Here is a 21,033-nt window from a genome sequence, read left to right as displayed (position 1 = left end):
CTCTGAATATGAGGAACTTTCCATGTGTAAATACTGACATAACTCTTGAACTTAAGTCATTGGCTCTGAGTACAGCACATTGTGAGCATGTCTTGGACTAAAGGATCATTCTGTTCACTCTGGAATGTTTCATCAGGTGACTGATAGAATGAGGTGAGAAAGCAGGACCTTAGAAAATGTAATCTGAAAATGTTTATATATATATATATATATATATATATATATATATAAAAAGGGGGCGGCACGGTGGTGTAGTGGTTAGCGCTGTCGCCTCACAGCAAGAAGGTCCTGGGTTCGAGCCCCGTGGCCGGCGAGGGCCTTCCTGTGCGGAGTTTGCATGTTCTCCCCGTGTCCGCGTGGGTTTCCTCCGGGTGCTCCGGTTTCCCCCACAGTCCAAAGACATGCAGGTTAGGTTAACTGGTGACTCTAAATTGACCGTAGGTGTGAATGTGAGTGTGAATGGTTGTCTGTGTCTATGTGTCAGCCCTGTGATGACCTGGCGACTTGTCCAGGGTGTACCCCGCCTTTCGCCCGTAGTCAGCTGGGATAGGCTCCAGCTTGCCTGCGACCCTGTAGAAGGATAAAGCGGCTACAGATAATGAATGAATGAATGAATATATATATAAACGTTCTTGCAATTTTCTGGATTCACTGACCTTCATATCTTAAAGTAATGATGGATGTCGTTTCTCTTTACTTAGTTGTTCGGTTCTTGACATAATATGGATTACTATAGTTGTGGTGTGGAATAGGGCTATTTTATTATTTGTATTATTTATTTTTCATTGTTTAGTCTCAAATGCACTAAGAAGGTAAGAAACTCGTCCACTAATTAACTTTTGATGAGGCACCTGTTAATTGAAAAGCATTCCAGGTGACAACCTCATGAAGCTGGTTAAGATAACGCCAATAGTGTGCAAAGCGTCATCAAGGTAAACGCTGGATACGCTGAAGAATTTAAAATATCAATTTTTTTTTTTTTTTTGGGGGGGGGGGGGGGGGTTAACACTTTTTTGTTTACCACATAATTCCATATCTACTCCAGATGTTATTTCATACTTGTGATGCCTTCAGTATTTTTCTACAATGTACAAAATACAGTAAAACCTATGAATGAGTAGAGAAGGGGTGTACAAACTTTTGACTGGTACTGTAAATATTAGTATTCATACAAAATAATATATAATATTGAATAAATATAATGTAGTGCATTCACATGAGCTGATTCAGTTATCTGTTTTAAAAAGCGACATAAAGCATCTTTTTTACTTCAGCTTTTCTCTCACTTTATATTTGTTGTATATTTTCAGAACTTTTTATTTTAATTTGTGTTGAATGTTTATTTTTAAAATCAAACTTTAATTTAAAATATATTATAATACGGGCGGCACGGTGGTGTAGTGGTTAGCGCTGTCGCCTCACAGCAAGAAGGTCCGGGTTCGAGCCCCGTGGCCAACAAGGGCCTTTCTGTGCGGAGTTTGCATGTTCTCCCCTTGTCCGCGTGGGTTTCCTCCGGGTGCTCCGGTTTCCCCCACAGTCCAAAGACATGCAGGTTAGGTTAACTGGTGACTCTAAATTGACCGTAGGTGTGAATGTGAGTGTGAATGGTTGTCTGTGTCTATGTGTCAGCCCTGTGATGACCTGGCGACTTGTCCAGGGTGTACCCCGTCTTTCGCCCGTAGTCAGCTGGGATAGGCTCCAGCTTGCCTGCGACCCTGTAGAAGGATAAAGCGGCTAGAGATAATGAGATATTATAATACAATTTTCCTCTGAAAATTCTCTGCTTTTCTTAGTATTACTATTTATTTATTTATTTATTTATCTGTTCTCTTATTTTTAAATGTATTTATTCTTAGATTTTTTTTTGCCAATCGCGCTGAACTGTTTTTAAACCTATAAAAGGTATCACACACAGTTTATTATTATTATTATCTCATCTCATTATCTCTAGCCGCTTTATCCTTCTACAGGGTCGCAGGCAAGCTGGAGCCTATCCCAGCTGACTACGGGCGAAAGGCGGGGTACACCTTGGACAAGTCGCCAGGTCATCACAGGGCTGACACATAGACACAGACAACCATTCACACTCACATTCACACCTACGGTCAATTTAGAGTCACCAGTTAACCTAACCTGCATGTCTTTGGACTGTGGGGGAAACCGGAGCACCCGGAGGAAACCCACGCGGACACGGGGAGAACATGCAAACTCCACACAGAAAGGCCCTCGCCGGCCCCGGGGCTCGAACCCAGGACCTTCTTGCTGTGAGGCGACAGCGCTAACCACTACACCACCGTGCCGCCTATTATTATTATTATCTTCTATTCTGTTTTCTGCTGGTGGCTTTTTACTAGGAACCCACCGGATTCCTTGGGTTCTACTGTCCAATATATTGAACCTTTCAAAGAATGTGGGCTGTTTAGAGGAGTGCAATAACCTGCACTTTAAATTATTTATTGAGAGCAACACAAAGAGCTTTAGAATCCATTAAACGAGCAAATGGACCCAGTTTCAACATACAGATTTCAGACTTTAAAACACCAACAACAAAAAAAGAGAAGAATGGCACCACTGGTAGACTGAGAGAAATGGAGAGAGACAGAAACCAGTATTCTCCATGGCTCTGTTCAATATCCCTCTATTAAGGTTCAGAATCATGGAGCACAATGCATTACAGCAAGAGTCTGGTTCCAATCTAGTTTCATCAGCGTGCAGCACAAAAGTCTGTACTGATCAGAACTGCAGTGTGGAAGAACACCGTTTCTAAAGTACATGCTCTTCACATCAGGAGTCTATTTTTGACCTGACTCTCTGCAGGTGCCATTAAATCAGCTAATTTATGCCAATGTTGGCCCCTAACCATGATATAAAAATATTCTCTGCATTTTCTCTCTATAAAAATATATGTAAAGTGACGGGTATGCATAAGCATGGTGTCAGTTAATTAAAAAAAAAAAAACAAGCAAACGAACAAAACAAAATGTTTGAGCCAAATATCCTCACAAGCTCAAAACTGACTGATATCCTTATCACTATGAAACACACAGTGTTCAAAAGTCTCTAAAGAGGAAGTGAATTGTTCTTACCAGGATTCCTTAGTGTTACAAACACAAGTTTGCAGCTTAAATACGTTTTCATACTTCGTGTGAATACTTGAGATCACACCCCAGATTCATTCTGGGGGCGGGGCTTGCAATCACAGGTTGACTTTCACATGGATCACATGTCGATTGCACAATTCCATACATCATTTTTGTGCATGCAGGTTAAGCACAAGTTGCATTAATTTGTTTTTATTGTTATGATTGCTGTTTTTTTTATTATGATTTTGCTTGATTAACATCACTCGACTGGTGATGGATGCATGTCATGTCGTTGTACATGAACGCCTGCAAATGAGGAACTGTTCTTGTATAAGAAGATGTTCAGCCTATGTCAGACACTTTTCACAGTATTCTCAGTCATAGGACATACACCATGATATTAAGCTTGGTAAAATTTTCTATAGATTTCTATAGAAAAAAAATCTATAAAAATTCTATAAAATTTCTAAATGAAATTTTATAGAATTTTTATAGAGTTTTAATAGAAATTTTATAGAGTTTTAATAGAAATGTTATAGAGATTATACATAGAAATCTTATAGAATTCCTATAGAAAGTCAACAGAACGATTGGTTCTTGGTTTATATTTCGTATCTGAACATTTAAAGCATAAGAAACAAGAAAGAAATAATTCCTGCTTTCACTTAAGAGATGGTCGGATTGGGACCCTGCAGTTAGTGGTTGCAGTGTGTAAAAATGAATGTGAAGATGATATATGTAACTGTAAAAAAGAATTGTACTGTATATTTCGACATTTAACATCTACTTGAATAATGTTTCAATTAAATACAGGTATATATAAAGTTAAGGGGCATCAAATTAGAGAGGTTGAAATCACTAATGAATTGATATGTAATTTATCTGATATAGCAAATAAGTATATTTACATGAAAATACAAAGAAAGACGTTTGTTTCACTTCTTCCAAATGCCATTGAGCTTGACTGAAAATTAATGTATAGCGTATATCAGCGTTTATTTTGGAAGTACATTTATTAAATTATATCTTAAACTGTAATTTACATTTGGATCAATTGAGTTGTTGATCAGAAGTGTTATTATGTGAGATAAAGTAAATGAAATAAAGAACATTTTTATTGGAGATAAGTACTAAAGTTGTTCTTTGGATGCAAGGCCTTTTGTCTCAGACTGGAATTTCTGTAGGGTCTTTAAAATCCACCAAATTGTGTTTTTATGGAAATAACCATTATGGAATTGATAAAATTCTGTTGGCCCTAATAAAGTAAAGCTTCTATAGAACTCTGTATCAATTCTATAGAAATCGTTTTCTATAGACTACTATTTATATAGAATTCTGTTGAGATTCTATAGAAGCTGTTTTCTATAGAGTACAACTTCTATAGAATTTATACTATTTCTATACAACTTCTATAGAAACTATTTTCTATAGAGTATTAGTTCTATAGCGTTCTATAGAGATTGTATAGAAAGAGGGGTTTCTATAGGATTTTCTATAGAGTTTCTATAGAATTCTAAAAAACATTTTGACAAGAGAAGCTAAGTCCAGTCCTGTGAAAGTCTGGATGTATATCTATCTGTCAGTAAGGTGTTCCATCTCCACCACTGACCAGAATAACACTTTCCCCATCAGCACCAAACTTGTAACAGAAAGTAAAATAACATGTTGAACCAATCACATTACTCATCATGCAGCTCGAAGAGCAGTTGTGGACCACACCACAGTTCTGTACCAGTGAGCCCATTTCAAGATGTTCTCTGGACTGCTCCTGGACCTGAAAACATCTTTCACACTTCATCAAATGTAATGAACATCAAGGGGAAAAAATAACGCAAGTGTGAAAATGATCCGAGTTTGCAAAATAAGGCCAGATTGTGTTGACATGACAATCAACCTGCTGTTATAATCTGTGAATTTCCCTCTGGGATTAATGAAGCCATCCATCCATCAATCAACCCATCTACTGTATTTACTCATCTATCTACCCATTCGTCCATCCATTACCTCTCTATCTATCCATCTGTCCATCCATCCATCACATCTTTATCCATCCATCCATCCATCCATCCATAAATTTATCCATCCACCCATCTAGCTACCCATCTGTTTATCCATCACCTCTCTATCTATCTACCCATCCATCACCTCTCTATCTATCCATCCTCCCATCCATCCATCATCCACCCATCTATCTATCCACCCATTCATCTGTCCACCCATCTAACTACCATCCATCTATCCAGCACCTCTCTATCTATCCATCTATCTATTTATCCATCTGTCCATCCACCCATTCATCTATCTATCCATCTGTCTGTTCATCCACCCATCCAGCTACTCATCTATCTGTCTATCTGTCTATAAATTTGTACTGTATATGGCACAATATTGTAAGGTTTTCCAGAAATATCCAGGTGAATGCTGATGGAAATTCACACCTCCTGTATATACTCTATACATATTGCTAAAAAATAACAGCCAACTCAGCCACAAAAAAAAAAAAGAAAAAAAACTTCAGACGTTTGAATCTGGATCATGACAGATTGCAGTTCCTAATTAAAACTCTTTCAGCCACCTTTCAAAATAAAAAAACCCACTGTTTGCTGTGTGTAAGTTGAGGGTTACAGAGAGAGAATATAACCTCTGCACCTCTGCCTCCGTTTCCTTTTTCTCGTTAAAATCTCATTCACAGCCGACACCAATTTCCTCATTAAGGAGCTCAGTTCATGGCAAAGACTCAGTGGAGGAACAAAACAAATGAACACGGAACACATACTGATCGCATCAGCACAAAACCCCTTCCCTGCTCTCACACAGCCTCTTAAACAGAGCAGATGACAAGAATAAATATCACTGTTAAAGCAGGTTTATACCGTTAATACATGCCGATGTTAAATTCTGGATTCTGATTGGTCAGAAGGTGTTGGTTAGTTTTCTGGAACAGTAGCTCTGACAGTAGTGCAGTAACCAATCACAGGTTTATATTGATATTAATGTGCTCGTTCTGATACGTTAACGTTTCTATAGTAACAGCTCATTCACAGGGACGTGTATGTCGGATGTACCATGTAAATAGATTTTAAATGTGTGTGCAAGTGTTGATATGGTGAAGTTTTCTGAAAGGCAATATCTTTATTGAGCATTTATGGAAGGAGTTTCCAGTGTCAGTGCTTCGTATACAGTCAGTCAGCGCTGTGTCTCAATTTCTGTCCTTCTGTTAGTACACTTCCATAAAGTACAGTGTGCACACTGTGTACTTAGTTGCATAGTGTGTGAATGAACGCATTTTTAATTTTCCTCGCTTGAGTGTGCCTCGTTTCACACAACGTGGAAATTATGTTGTCATCTTTGTTGAAGATGTGCCTCCATCCAACTGGCTGAAAATAGGTTGATGGTTCCTCCCCTTCAGCTACATAACCAAGATGGCGACCACTGAGACTGAGAAGTCTCATCTCATCTCATTATCTCTAGCCGCTTTATCCTGTTCTACAGGGTCGCAGGCAAGCTGGAGCCTATCCCAGCTGACTACAGGCGAAAGGCAGGGTACACCCTGGACAAGTCGCCAGGTCATCACAGGGCTGACACATAGACAACCATTCACACTCACGGTCAATTTAGAGTCACCAGTTAACCTAACCTGCATGTCTTTGGACTGTGGGGGAAACCGGAGCACCCGGAGGAAACCCACGTGGACACGGGGAGAACATGCAAACTCCGCACAGAAAGGCCCTCGCCGGCCACGGGGCTCAAACCCGGACCTTCTTGCTGTGAGGCGACAGCGCTAACCACTACACCACCGTGCCGCCTTGGATAAAATGTATGACAAAATATTGCTAACATTGGCATGTTTCTGGTGTTTGAGGAATAGAACACTCTGACAGGCTGTTATAGGAAAGTAATTGAATTGCACCATAGGACATCATCATCGTTCAGCAGGAGGCTACCCCAGATTCTGAACAAAGCCGGTCACGTTTACTAATTAGATATTTAAATAATATTGGCTGGCATTGAGTGGTCTATCAGATTCAGCTAGCATGATACTGACCAAGTCGAAGACGAGTAGCTGAATGGAATATATCTGATATATCACAAAAAAAGCCAGCCAATATTATTATTATTATTATTATTATTATACATTCCTTTCGAGTGTTCAACACATCTTTCTCTTTCAAAATTCTCTCAAAATCTTTCGTATTTAACAAAGCAAACCCGGCGGCCATGTTTGTTTACAAATTGTCACAGTCGCTCGCTAGCATGGAAGTTTGACGTCTCTGACGTGTGACGTCATGTTGTCTTGACAACCATGCAATATCGTAAACCATATTCAACGCTCATTCTCCATTGGGTCGAGTGACATAATATACGTAAGACAAACGATATGCTCACAATATTGCATGCTATCAAACCAAATGAATGAAACCCGCTAGAAGGGAATAGAGCACGTTTTTATTCCATCGAAAAGTTTCCTTAGGGATAATAATAAATCATATTGTATCATAGCAGATTCAGTGAAATTGTCAAATATCGAATCGTTGCCTTAAGAATTTAAATCTTTTAATATATCATGTGGATGCCTGACGTTAGACTGCTAGTTTCTTTTCCCAAAACAGTAAAGTTGCTCTATAAATGAAGACTTAAGAATACAGGCTCAAGAAATACAGGATTTTTTGAGTGCTCAATTTGATCCTTTTAAACACGTTTACACTCAATGGCCATTTAATAGGAACTTGTTCTTGATTCTAAGATCCCTGTTCTTGGCTGCAGGAGTGGAACCCAGTGTGTTCTTCTGTTCTGCTGTTGCATGCTGAGATGCTTTTCTGCTCACCATGGTTGTAAAGAGTGATTATATGAGTTACTGTATCCTTCCTGGTAAAAAAAAAAAGTTCAAACCAATCTGTCCATTTTCCTCTGACCTCTCTTATCAACAAAGTGTTTGTTTCCACCCACAGAAGTGTCACTCACTCACACAGTGTTTTTTGTTTTTCGCACCATTCTGTGTAAACTCTAGAGACTGTTGTGTGTGAAAACCCCAGGAGGTCAGCAGTTTCTGAAAAAAAAAAACAGTCCATCTGGCTCAAACCAACACCTATGCCACAGTGAAAGAAAGTCACACTTCGAGATCAAATTTTTTCCCATTCTGATGTTTGAACATTGAAGCTCTCAAGGGATTGGCTGATTAGAGAACTGCATAAAACAGCAGGTGGATAGGTGTTCCTAATAAAGTGGCCAGTGACTGCATGTTTATTGAACTCTCATAGAGTAGAATAAATGCCTACAGCATTGGATTAACCGCATCAGAGAAGAAGTATACACAGTGTGGAATAAACTCTTCCATGTGCAGTATAAACACTGTATGTGTTAAGCATCTGTGTGTGAATAGATCCAACAGCTCTGTGCACACTCTGAGTTTGTGTGTGTGTGTGTGTGTGTAAAGCATATACAGATGAGTGAATAAAGAAATGAGTAGTTCTACCTGGTCTTGGTGCGGAGCTGCCTTCGCTGGAGCGCTCGACTCCTTCACTGTGGTCATGATGAATGATAAAAAACACTGATGGCACTAAAAGAACCACGGAAGTAGCTACCTCACCAACAAACACACACACACACGAAGCATATGTAGAAGAGCACCCACCCACACACACACACACACAGAAACACACACACGTGCAGTCGTTTAGAAATGAGGCTGAGAGATGCAGAAGATGACGAGGGCACCGATGCTCAACTCGCTCTGTATCACAGAGAGAGTGTGTGGATGTGGATGTGTCAGGGACAGAGAGAGGAGGGGGCTGGACACACACACACACAATCCGTGTTCTAATCTGCGTGAAAGCCAAGTCGACTGAGTTTTTGTCCTTACATTCTAGACAGAACAAGCTCACCTACCCAGTTGCATCTATCTGTTTATCTGGATGTCTGTCTTTTTTAACAACCCAGCATAATGAGTAGATCATGTGATGATACAGACTGATGATGGAGAGATGGAGACCTGTGAGCTGGGGTTGGGAAATGATAGAGTTAGAGAGCATGAGGGAGAGAGAGAGCGAGAGAGAGAGGGGAGTATGTCATTGTGATTGCTAATGTAAAGCGATAAAAGCACTGAATGTGTTCCAATTCTACATGATTAGAAAACAAGTAAAATTCAGCATGCATGCCAACAAGTCTACTATTTCTTGTGACTAATGTGTACCCCTGGAATATCCTTAAAAATACTTAAAATAAGAAGGAAGCTATCAAAGAAAAACAATTTCAGACATTTGACCTTGCTGTGACCTTGACCGTGTTTGGCTCAATTCCGAAATCTAATCAGTTTATCCGCTGGATACAATGATAATGCCATATAATCAGTGTTGTAGTCGAGTCACTAAACCTCGAGTCTCAGTCCAGTCTCGAGTCCCCAGAGTTCAAGTCTGAGTCAAGTCCAAGTCATTAAAGAAAATTTTGAGTCGAGTCTACGATTGATCCAAGTCAAGTCTGAGTCGAGTCCACTATTAATCCGAGTCGAGTCTGAGTCGAGACCACTACTGATTAAAGTCGAATCCACTATTGATCCAAGTTGAGTCCACTATTGATCTGAGTCGAGTCCACTATTGATCCGAGTTGAGTCTGAGTCAAGTCCCCTCTTGATCTGAGTTGAGTCCACTACTGATCCGAGTTGAGTCCACTATTGATCTGAGTCAAGTCCATTACTGATCCGAGTCGAGTCTGAGTCGAGTCCATTACTGATCTGAGTCGAGTCCACTACTGAGCCAAGTCGAGTCCAAGCCAAGTCCATTACTGATCCGAGTCGAGTCTGACTCGGATCAGACTCGACTCGAATCCAGTACTGGATTCGACTTAGATCAATAGTGGACTTGATCCGAGTCAAGTCCACTATTGAGCCGAGTCGAATCCACTACTGATCCGAGTCAAGTCCATTATCGATCCGAGTCGAGTCCAACACAATCCCTGCTATCAACAGGGCATATAACATGAGAGAGGGTTGACACTAGCTAGTTCATCGCTCAGCAAGCAAGCCCCACTATCAACAGGGCAATGAATGTAGCATGTCACTTCCTTCTCTGGGTGGAGTCTCACCAAATGACGATTGAAGTTCGAGGTCGTCCCCGTCATCTCCTTGATAGTTCTTCTACATATGGAACACACAGCAGTGCATTTTTTCCCACTGCACGAGAAGTCTGTATAAGCAAAGCGGACAATCCTAGGGGCGTCTCTCCAGGCATTTTAGCATCATTAACGTTAGTTTGTCCCTGAACATGATGTACACTACCGTTCAAAAGTTTGGGGTCACTTTGAAATGTCCTTATTTTTGAAAGAAAAGCACTGTTCTTTTCAATGAAGATCACTTTAAACTAATCAGAAATCCACTCTATACATTGCTAATGTGGTCAATTCTAGCTAAATTCTACTAATGCCGCTTTTCCACTACAAACGCGGCTGAGTTAGGCTGAGCCGTGCCGTGCTGAGTTGGGCTGAGTCGAGCTGAGTGGGGCTGTTGGAGTTGCATTTCAACTACAACCGCGCTGAACCGTGCTGGCTGGAAGTGGGTGGACACATTCGGTGGAGTTAGCGAAAGTGGGTGGACGTCACGTGATGTCGTTAGGCGGCGCAAACAGTGACATCAGTGACCTTTTAAGCGGTAGTCTCACGACCCGGATAGTAAACAATAAACATGGAGGACATGGAGTCGTTAGTGTTGCTGGTCTTGGTGCTGTGGCTTGTTGTCACCGACAACGCCAACAGATACTGGCAAGAGCGTATAGATGAGGCGAGGCGCATAAGGCTTCAGAAATTCTCGTAATTCTTCTTCTTCCGGGTTTACGGTGTTTACAGATCCCAGCGTGCTCGCGGGGCGTGTGTGGGCGTGTGAGGACACTCCTCCTCACCAATCAGTGCACAGGGGAGTGTCTGCTCATGCCCCTAGCCCCACTCGGCTCGGTTTGGCTCGCTTCAGCCCCACTCCAAAACCGTGCGAGTTTTGGGTGCTAAGCAGGGCTGAAGCGAGCTGAGTCGTGCTGCTCTGAGGTAGTCGAAACGCGAGCCGTGTCGGGCTGAAGTGAGCTGAAGCGAGCTGAAGTGAGCAGAAAAAGGGTAGTGGAAAAGGGCCATAAATGTCTGGTTTTTGGTGCAATATCTCCATAGGTGTATAGAGGCCCATTTCCAGCAACTCTCACTCCAGTGTTCTAATGGTACAATGTGTTTGCTCATTGCCTCAGAAGGCTAATGGATGATTAGAAAACCCTTGTACAATCATGTTAGCACAGCTGAAAACAGTTGAGCTCTTTAGAGAAGCTATAAAACTGACCTTCCTTTGAGCAGATTGAGTTTCTGGAGCATCACATTTGTGGGGTCGATTAAATGCTCAAAATGGCCCGAAAAATGTCTTGACTATATTTTCTATTCATTTTACAACTTATGGTGGTGAATAAAAGTGTGACTTTTCATGGAAAACACAAAATTGTCTGGGTGACCCCAAACTTTTGAATGGTAGTGTATGAACAGGTGAATGTGCATTCTCTTGCACAAAATTAGTATAAAAGTTAATGTAGATATAAATATATTATGCCAAATTATTATGGCATGTTACAAAAAATAAAGAAAAAAATCTGAGTCCTCGTCTCCAGTTTACGAATCCAAATGCAGTTAATGCACGAGTCTGAGTTCAAATCCGAGTCATCAGTGCTCAAGTCCTTAAAATTAGGGCATGAGTCGGACTTGAGTACTACAAGCCAGCATATAATTACCCCAAACATTCAGCCACTCCTTCTTGAGAATCATCTAAATTCGCTCATGATTGATAATCAGATGCTAAATTCACCAAAACAGACACTCTTCCTGCTGCCAGTAACTCATACCGAGCTGCAGCTGAGATGAGTGTGGTGTGAATGGACTGAGCATGAGGGTAAATCCGAGGTTACATGAAATGAGCCTCATTTATCAAGCTGGATAGGAATGGATTTATTTGGTGTTCATGAAAATCCTGTAATTTCTGAAAAACATTCATTCGTAAATTTTACCAATGTAAATCGCAACTCACTAACATAAATCTTCAACAGAGTCTTTTAGACTGATAGTGCTCTAAGACCAGGACCAGACTTCACAAATTCAGCCTGATTTTTGCACAAATTTGTCATGACAATCCTAGGAGTTACTACTGATAATAAGCTGACCTGGACCAAACAAATCTCCAACATTGCAGCAAGAGCTGGACAGAAGTTTGGAACTTTAAGGAGGGTTGCTAATAAACTAGATGTCAAAGGAAGAGCCATAATGTACAAGTCCCAGGTATGCAGCATCATGGAGTATGCTTCACTATGCTGGATGAGTGCCACTACCACCTCACTAAGGCTTCTTGACTCCATCCAGAGGAAAGCATTACACATCATTGGTGTGAATGAACAACAGGCCAGATTGGAACTAAACATCACAGACATCTGGTGGCTGCTACTGTTGTGAGCGACAAGATACACACTAGCCCATGCCCACCACACCTGAAGAGGATAGTTCCTCAGCCATATGTGATCAGACGTGCAACTCACATCAGCCTATCTATGCCAAGTCACGCGCTCACTGAACCAGTCTCAAGAACCTACTCCACAGGCAGGACCTTCATTCACACTGTGGTCCATATCTGGAATAGACTCCCAGACAGCGTAGTTGGAGAGATTAGCGACAATCGCTTTCAGTCTTTCAAAACTTGGGTTCATCACTATTTGCTTTCTGTACTGTGATCTCGTAGGGGGAACTTCTTGGCTGCTGTGAACCACTGATTGGCCCTTTTGGATTACTATTATAGTGCTTTAGTTTATGACTTAGTCATACCTCTTGTGACCATTGTTCACCATAGCAAATTATTAATAAATAAATAAATATATATATAAGTGTCAGGCCTGAATATGAACACTGGGGACAATGAACAGGCAGTGCTCGAATTAAGTGGTCTCGCAGTCTCGCCGCAACAGTTATTTCCTCTGTGCGAGAGTTGTTCAGAAAGTCAGGTTGCCCCGCGCGCAACTTGATTTTTCAAGCAGGGGCAACGTGACTTTCTGAACAACTCTCGCACAGAGGAAATAACTATCGCGGCGAGACCACTTAATTCGAGCGCTGAACAGGTCTTGTTAATCATTTTATGATTTACTGAATTTACAATTTGATTCAATTCTTTTAATTGGGTTCATGATTCAATTTCTCCCCAATATTCTGGAAAAAAAATTATTCCCAAAAACAATGCAAAATTTATTTTCCTGTTCTTTATCAACTTAAATATTCCTTTTGTTAATTTAAAAAAAAAGATTTTTGCTTCATTTTCTTAATAACCAATAATAATTATTTACCTATATTTGTAAAGGTTGGAGTGAAATATAATCAACTATTAATTAAAATATCTATTTGATTAAAAATGGAAAACTGAGTCACAAATTAAGAATTTATTTTCTAAATAAACTTTTACAAACATTTGTTCTCCCTTCAAATATTTTGTAGATATTTATATAGATATTTAGGAAGTGTGTATATATATGGTGTGAAGTATATATCTATTTTTGTAATTATATAGATATTCATGAAGTGTATATATGGTATATATTTTTCTTAGGTGTATTAATGAAGTTTGGATTTCGGGGTAGTTAAAAAGGGGTGGGAAATTAAAAAAAGTATTGTACTTCTTCCCACTCCTTTTTCGAACAATGTGCGGTGTATTGTAATGTCTGAGCTCTTTATGTATTTTATTTATTAAGTTTTTTGTCACTTTATCATGTTCTTTCTTTTGTATGTACAAATAGTTACATACATTTTTTTATACATGTTCAAAATAAATAAATAAATTCAAAATTCAAATTCATCTGCATCTGTTTTCATCTTTCAGCAGCCCGTATAAAGAGAGCTCTGATTACTTATTAAATTGATTTGTAGTCAATCACAGAGCAGTTCTTTCCCATTTTAGATCTGTTTTTGTGTTTCTTTTCGCAGTGTTAGAGCTGTGTTACTTCTGCCTACAGTGAAGTCAAGTATATTCTCGCTATTTTATGTTATTGCCCCCTCTGCTGTCTACACAATGCAATTACAGCAAAGAAAAACTAAGTGATTACGCAGTCTGATAATAATCACAATTCATGTTTTACATCATTGATTCGAATCATCATAAATTTGTATTATGATTTATCATCGCATGAAATTACATGCCTAGGCTTTATAGTGTGACATAGTCAACGAAGACACCCCAATGAGAAGGCGAGCATGTTTATTTATTTATTTATTTTTCAGAATTTCAGTGTATAACTTGGTTCCGTTTGACACACCATCTTCTTTATTTAATACTTTATTAGAGCCAGCACTCAGGAACTGATAAGTGACCAATCTGGTATGTCTCAAGCTGCAATCTGCCATATACTCCCTAGAGTACTGCATTACCATCTGCTTCCTGTGGACACATGCCCTACGTTTCTAACACAGCATTGGGGAGGACACAAGGGATTTATGTCCATGAGTCACTTCACTTTGAATTAAAAAATCAAACATAGAGGTTCCTGTGTGTGATGTGCTTGGTGTCAATGATCACTTGGACAAGTCTACTGTAGATATATTTTGTATTGTATATTTGTTATTATTCTATCCACATTCACTGGATAAGCGCAATCACACACTCTGATTGGCTACTTTACTACTAGGATATCAGCTCATATACCGTGAGTAGAGAAAAACAAAATGGCGGTGCGTGTTGTTGAACCAACCAAGGATGAAATAAAAACTACTTGGAAAAAAAACAAAAATACAAAAAAAGCAACAAAATATGGAATGAAAGCATTTGATGGTAAGAATGTATCTTTTTTAAACATTTTCTAGAATTATTATTATAGCATTTTTCACAAATTGCTACTGTCATTTCGCCAGTTTACGTTCTAAGCGGAAATTATTTTGTCAGACATTTTGTATCAAGTTTCTATTTATCAAACTTGCAAAAAATAAAAATAAAAATGCTCTTTCTCAAAATCCAGTGAATGTGGATAGAATAAAACAGTTATTAAACAGTTAATAAAACAGTTACTCGGCCCTACATGCCTCGTCGGCTATCAGCTCATGTATGACTCGATTTCGTGGAATAACTGTTAAATATAATAAAGCAAAATTTCCAGATGTTAAATATTGTATTTTTTAATTTGAATTTTAAATAATATATTTTTATCAGCATAGACACAAGTTAAAATACATTTCACTTCTACGACTTTTTGTGTTGTGAACTGGCCTTTCAGCTGTGTCAGCTTTGCCTTTTATGGTGTTTTGTGTGTGTCACCAAATGCAAATTAACTGTGCCATGCAGCGGCCTCTGGTATTTTATGGATGATTGGCGTTCATCAATAAACACATGCAAGGATGAAGAAAATCAACATTTCTGAAACTTTTGTAAAGTATTTTAGTGCGGTTTGGCTAACACAAACATTTACACACACCTCTACGAAAAGATTACACACACACTCGCGCACGCACACACACACACACACTGGTGGCAGTAAATCAGTCACATTAACTGCACTCTGATTCCCCACTCAGATGGATTCGACCGTCCTGCATTACACACACAGCTGCGTATTAGATGTTATTAAGTTACAGTGAAAACACACACACAACACAAACACACACACACACACATCCAAGAGTGATGCTGATAAATGGGCAGGTCAAAGGATGATGGATGATTGCGGCTCATGCAGGCATGTACACACACATCCTGTAGAAGGTTACAGAGGAAGTGAGAGGAGACAGCGTCAGGACAGATAAACAGAGGCAGGAGTTTCCTGATCCAGTGATCCTGCTTCCCACACTCAGGCTGACATCATGATGAACAAAGTGCATTCATTAACAGCAACATGTTAAACATGCCTGTGATGAACTGGCGACTTGTCCAGGGTGTACCCCGCCTTTCACCCGTAGTCAGCTGGGATAGGCTCCAGCTTGCCTGCGACCCTGTAGAACAGGATAAAGCGGCTACAGATAATGAGATGAGATGATATGAGATGAGATGTTAAACATGACATCAACTGCCATGCTGATTCCTGTAAAGCTGTAAATAATGATTTATTATTATCATGACGCACGGTGGTGTAGTGGTTAGCACTGTTGCCTCACAGCAAGAAGGTCCTGGGTTCGAGCCCAGTGGCCAGCGCGGGCCTTTCTATGTGCAGTTTGCAGGTTCTCCCCGTGTCTGTGTGGGGTTCCTCTGGGTGCTCTGGTTTCCCCTACAGTCCAAAGACATGCAGGTTAGGATAATTGGTGGCTTTAAATTGACCGTAGGTGTGAATGGTTGTTTGTCTCTGTGTCAACCCTGTCATAACCTGGTGACTTGTCCAGGGTGTACCCTGCCTCTCACCCATAGTCAGCTTGGATAGGCTCCAGTTTCCCTGCAACCCTGTAGAACAGGATAAGCAGCTGTAGATAATGGATGGATGGATATTATCATGACACACATTATGTACAATAAGTCACAACGTTTAGGAGTGCCATAAGTCATTATCATGAACTCCCCATCTCATTACATTACAGGCATTTAGTAAATGCTCTTATCCAGAGTGACATACAACATGCCCAGAGCAGACTGGGGATTAAGTGCCTTGTTCAAGGGCTCTTTAGCCATTCCTGCTGGTCCAGGGAATCAAACCAGTGACCTTCTGGTCCCACAGCTGTTTCTCCAATCATTAGGCCATGGCTTCCCCAACATTGCAGGTCATTGTGTTTTGTGTTCACTCCATGTGCTTCTGTTTCTGTTCTAGTGCTCTCACTTCTCCTCTCATATCATTGGTTCGTTATTCTAATGTGTTCACCTGTTCCATGTTAAGCCTTTGATTAGTTGTTTATTTATGCTCAATTAGCGCCATTCTTCATTGCAAATTCTCATTTATTGTAAGTGTACCTTTCTTAACCTTGTGCTGTCTCATCTCATCTCATTATCTCTAGCCGCTTTATCCTTCTACAGGGTCGCAGGCAAGCTGGAGCCTATCCCAGCTGACTACGGGCGAAAGGCGGGGTACACCCTGGACAAGTCGCCAGGTCATCACAGGGCTGACACGTAGACACAGACAACCATTCACACCTACGGTCAATTTAGAGTCACCAGTTAACCTAACCTGCATGTCTTTGGACTGTGGGGGAAACCGGAGCACCCAGAGGAAACCCACGCGGACAGGGGGAGAACATGCAAACTCCACACAGAAAGGCCCCCGCCAGCCCCGGGGCTCGAACCCAGGACCTTCTTGCTGTGAGGCGACAGCGCTAACCACTACACCACCATGCCGCCCACCTTGTGCTGTGTTTGACTAAAATTTGCGACCTCTGACTAGAACAAACAAACAAACAGAACCCCTCAACTCAGAATTCCTACTCAGAAACCCGGGACAGTCTCTGAACAGTAAACACAGCAGCACTTCTTTGAGGAGAAAAAATACATATCGCTCACAGTAGTGAGTCAACTAGTTTTTGTTTTGGCCAGGCATTGCCCGAACTGATAATCACATCATCAGTTTTTCTTTGGCTATTCAGACACAAGGTACACTACACTCTTACCAGAGCAGGTGCCTTGCTCAAGGGCACTTCAGCCAGTTTTGCTGGTCCAGGGAATTGAACCAGTAACCTTTTGGTCCCAAAGCTACTTCTCTAAACATTAGGCTATGGCTTCCACAAGTTGGCTTGTTTACTAACAAAAAAAAAAAAAAGGAAAGAACATACAGACATCTGTGTGTGTGTGGGGGGGGGGGGGGAGGGTTCACCTTTGTAGTGGAGGTTGAAAATGATATAATTCCAAGTTCCTGTTTTTGATTCTGAAGTTTTTGATTAAAGATATTCCTCTGCCACGCTATAATAAATAAATAAATAAATACCACCCTAATATAATTACTACACTGAGTTTATACATGTGTCATTTCTTCACAAACTGCCTGTTCCAGTTATATATACAAATATGTGGATTTGGACCTTATAGTCTTGAATAAGGCCAAGTTTACATTAGACCGTATCTGTCTCGTTTTCTTCGCGGATGCACTGTCCGTTTACATTAAAACGCCTGGAAACGCCGGGAAACAGGAATCCGCCAGGGTCCACGTATTCAATCTAGATCGTGTCTGGTCCGGTGCTGTGTAAACATTGAGAATACGCGGATACGCTGTGCTGAGCTCTAGCTGGCGTCATCATTGGACAACGTCACTGTGACATCCACCTTCCTGATTCGCTGGCGTTGGTCATGTGATGCGACTGCTGAAAAACGGCGCGGACTTCCGCCTTGTATCACCTTACATTAAAGAGTATAAAAGTATGAAAATACTGCAAATACTGATGCAAATACTGCCCATTGTATAGTTATGATTGTCTTTAGGCTTGCCATCCTTCCACTTGCAAGTGGTAAGTGATATGCGCTGGGATCACACACACAGCGGCTCAGTCCCAAATCACTGCTCGTGCGCTTCACTCGCGCGCTCTTTGAGCTGCGCAGGGCCGGAGTGCGCACCCTCCAGAGGGCACTCGCTGTTCAGGGCGGAGTGATTTGGAGCGCAGGATGCCTGCGGAGCCGAGCGTATCCGTGTTGCTGTGTGCACGCGAATCGTGTATTGGTGTTGCTGTGTGCACACTAATCGTTTTAAAAACATTAATCTGATGATCCGCTGATACGGTCTAATGTAAACCCCACCTAAGGTAAGCCATGGCCTAGTGGTAAGAGAAGCTGGTTTGAGCTCAAAAGATTGCTAGTCCAATTCCCTGGACCAGCAAGAATGGCTGAAGTGCCCTTGAGTAAGGTACCTAACCCCCAACTGTATGTATGCTGCTCTGGATAAGAGCATCTGCTAAATGCCATTAATATGATGAATTAGATAGATAGATAGATAGATAGATAGATAGATAGATAGATAGATAGATAGATAGATAGATAGATAGATAGATAGATACTTTATTAATCCCAGATGGAAATTCAAGGCATCCAGTAACATTTACGCATTGCACAAGATCAATATAAAAACTAAATAGCATTATACAAAGAGGTCGTATAAAAAAACGAAAATACAAAATACCAAAGAAATAAAACATTACCAATAAGAGCAAGTAATAGAATATACAATAAATCTAATGTACAAATAAGGTCATTTGTACATTAGATTTTAAAAGCTATCTTATCCAAATGGGAGAGACTCCTGTATATTTTCGACTCCTAAATGAAACTGCCTGTCACTGGTGTGAATTTGAAATGATCCTGATACCAGAACTGTGCCTAAAGATTTTATTGAAGTAAACTCAGACTGAGGCTTTTAAAGAGAAGCTCCTGATCTCCTGTGAGCTGATATTTCAGACAGACTGATGGTGTGTGGGCTGCCAGCCTTCACTGTCATCCACTTTAACCATCAGTGAGAACAAAAGCAACAAACAGCCAGAGAGTCAATTACACAGAGAAACGCTTCATCTGTAACTGTTCTCACCTTTAAGAGCAACAACTCTGGACAAACACACTGCTAATGGGTGTGGGTGTGTGTGTGTGTGTGTGTGTTAGATCCTGCCTCACTTTTAGCCAATATACGAACAGAATTGCTCACTGTCACATTCTTCAGCTTGGCCGCATCCTGAGATTGAGAAAAAGATGAAAAATGTGTTCAATAGGCGAAACTTTCTGGGATAGTTTGGGCTGTAAATATTACTTACACCCAGCAATCATTTCTGCCTCAGACAACGCTATGACTAAACTGCACATGTGGGCAAAATGTACAAGTGAACAAATCAGCAGATGAATCTTTGACCAAATCAGTGAACTCCACCGTAAACAAATCAGAGAAAGAAAGACGTGAATGGCACAGTGAACAAATTAGTAAAAAACCAGTGTCCACAGTGAATGAATTGGTTAATGAATCAGGGAATATATCGGTGAATCTAGATGTGAACTAATCGGTTAGGAAGTGAATCAGTTTAAAAAATTCAGTGAATAAATTAGTAAACAAATGAGCAAACGAATCAGTGAACAAAATAGTAAGCAAATCAATGAATGAATCGGTGATTGAAACATTGAACAAATCAGTGAGTAAAGTAGTGAAAGAATCAAACCATCAGTGAATAAATCAGTGAACAAATGAGCAAACGAATCAGTGAACAAATTAGTGAGTGAGTCAGTGAATGGAATAAGCAAATAAATCAATGACCACAAGAGCATCTGAATCTTTTTAATGAATCAGTGAATGAAACAAAATACTGAACTAATCAGTGAACAAATTAGTGAGTCAGTCACTGAATGAGTGAATGAATGAATGAATGAATGAATGAATCAGTGAACAGAGTGAATGAATCAGTTAAAGAATCAGTGAACAAATGAGCAAACAAATCAGTGAACAAAATAGTAAGCCAATCAATGAGTGAATGAATGAATGAATGAAACATTGAACAAATCCATGAAGAAAAGAGTGAAAGAATAATTTAAATAATCTGTGAATAAATTACTGAACAAATGAGCAAATGAATCAGTGAACAAATTAGTGAGTGAGTCAGTCACTACGTTTACATGCACATAGAGAGAATCGAATTTCTGCCGTTGCTCGACTGAAATCGAAGTTCAAAATGCCATGTATACACCTTAATTCGGCTGAAATTGAACCGAACTTGATTTCTCAGAATCGAGCTACACGACCTAGTTTATGCGATTTCTGCCGAGCTACTTTGTGCATGTATACCCTATCGAGCTAGTTGTCGAGCTACTTCCGGAAGTGATGAGTGACGAGACCACAAGCGGGAAACACAACAGCCTCGGTCGGCATGACAACAGTAGTAGCGAGCAGCAGAAGAGGTCAGGAGGAACAAACGAAGAAGAGAAAATGGCGATGTAGAGCTCTCTGAAGTGTGGGTGGAGCACAGAGGACGGCAGGACAAAGCTTCTGGTACTAATAGGCTTTTTATTGTCAGACTTTTCAGTTTAACAGCCTACTTTTATTCTTGA

General features: G+C 40.4%; 1 protein-coding gene across 5 annotated transcripts in view; it reads right to left on the bottom strand.

Annotated features, from left to right (window-relative positions):
* The window catches only part of dpp6a (dipeptidyl-peptidase 6a), a 301,791-nt gene that overhangs the window by 102,150 nt on the left and 178,608 nt on the right, over window positions 1-21,033 (bottom strand). The window contains exon 1 of one of the 5 annotated variants that reach the window (XM_060922572.1): window positions 8,557-8,752. The exons of the other annotated variants lie outside the window; for them this stretch is intronic. Coding sequence (XP_060778555.1) covers window positions 8,557-8,613 — 57 coding nt within the window. The 5' untranslated portion in view covers window positions 8,614-8,752. Of the gene's footprint in view, window positions 1-8,556; window positions 8,753-21,033 lie in introns of those variants that run through there. 5 annotated transcript variants of the gene reach the window in all.

The sequence above is a fragment of the Neoarius graeffei genome, chromosome 5 (assembly GCF_027579695.1).
Source record: "Neoarius graeffei isolate fNeoGra1 chromosome 5, fNeoGra1.pri, whole genome shotgun sequence".
Taxonomy (NCBI): domain Eukaryota; kingdom Metazoa; phylum Chordata; class Actinopteri; order Siluriformes; family Ariidae; genus Neoarius; species Neoarius graeffei.
The sequence above is the reverse complement of the archived record's forward strand: the minus strand, read 5'-3'. Positions and strand labels throughout refer to the sequence as shown.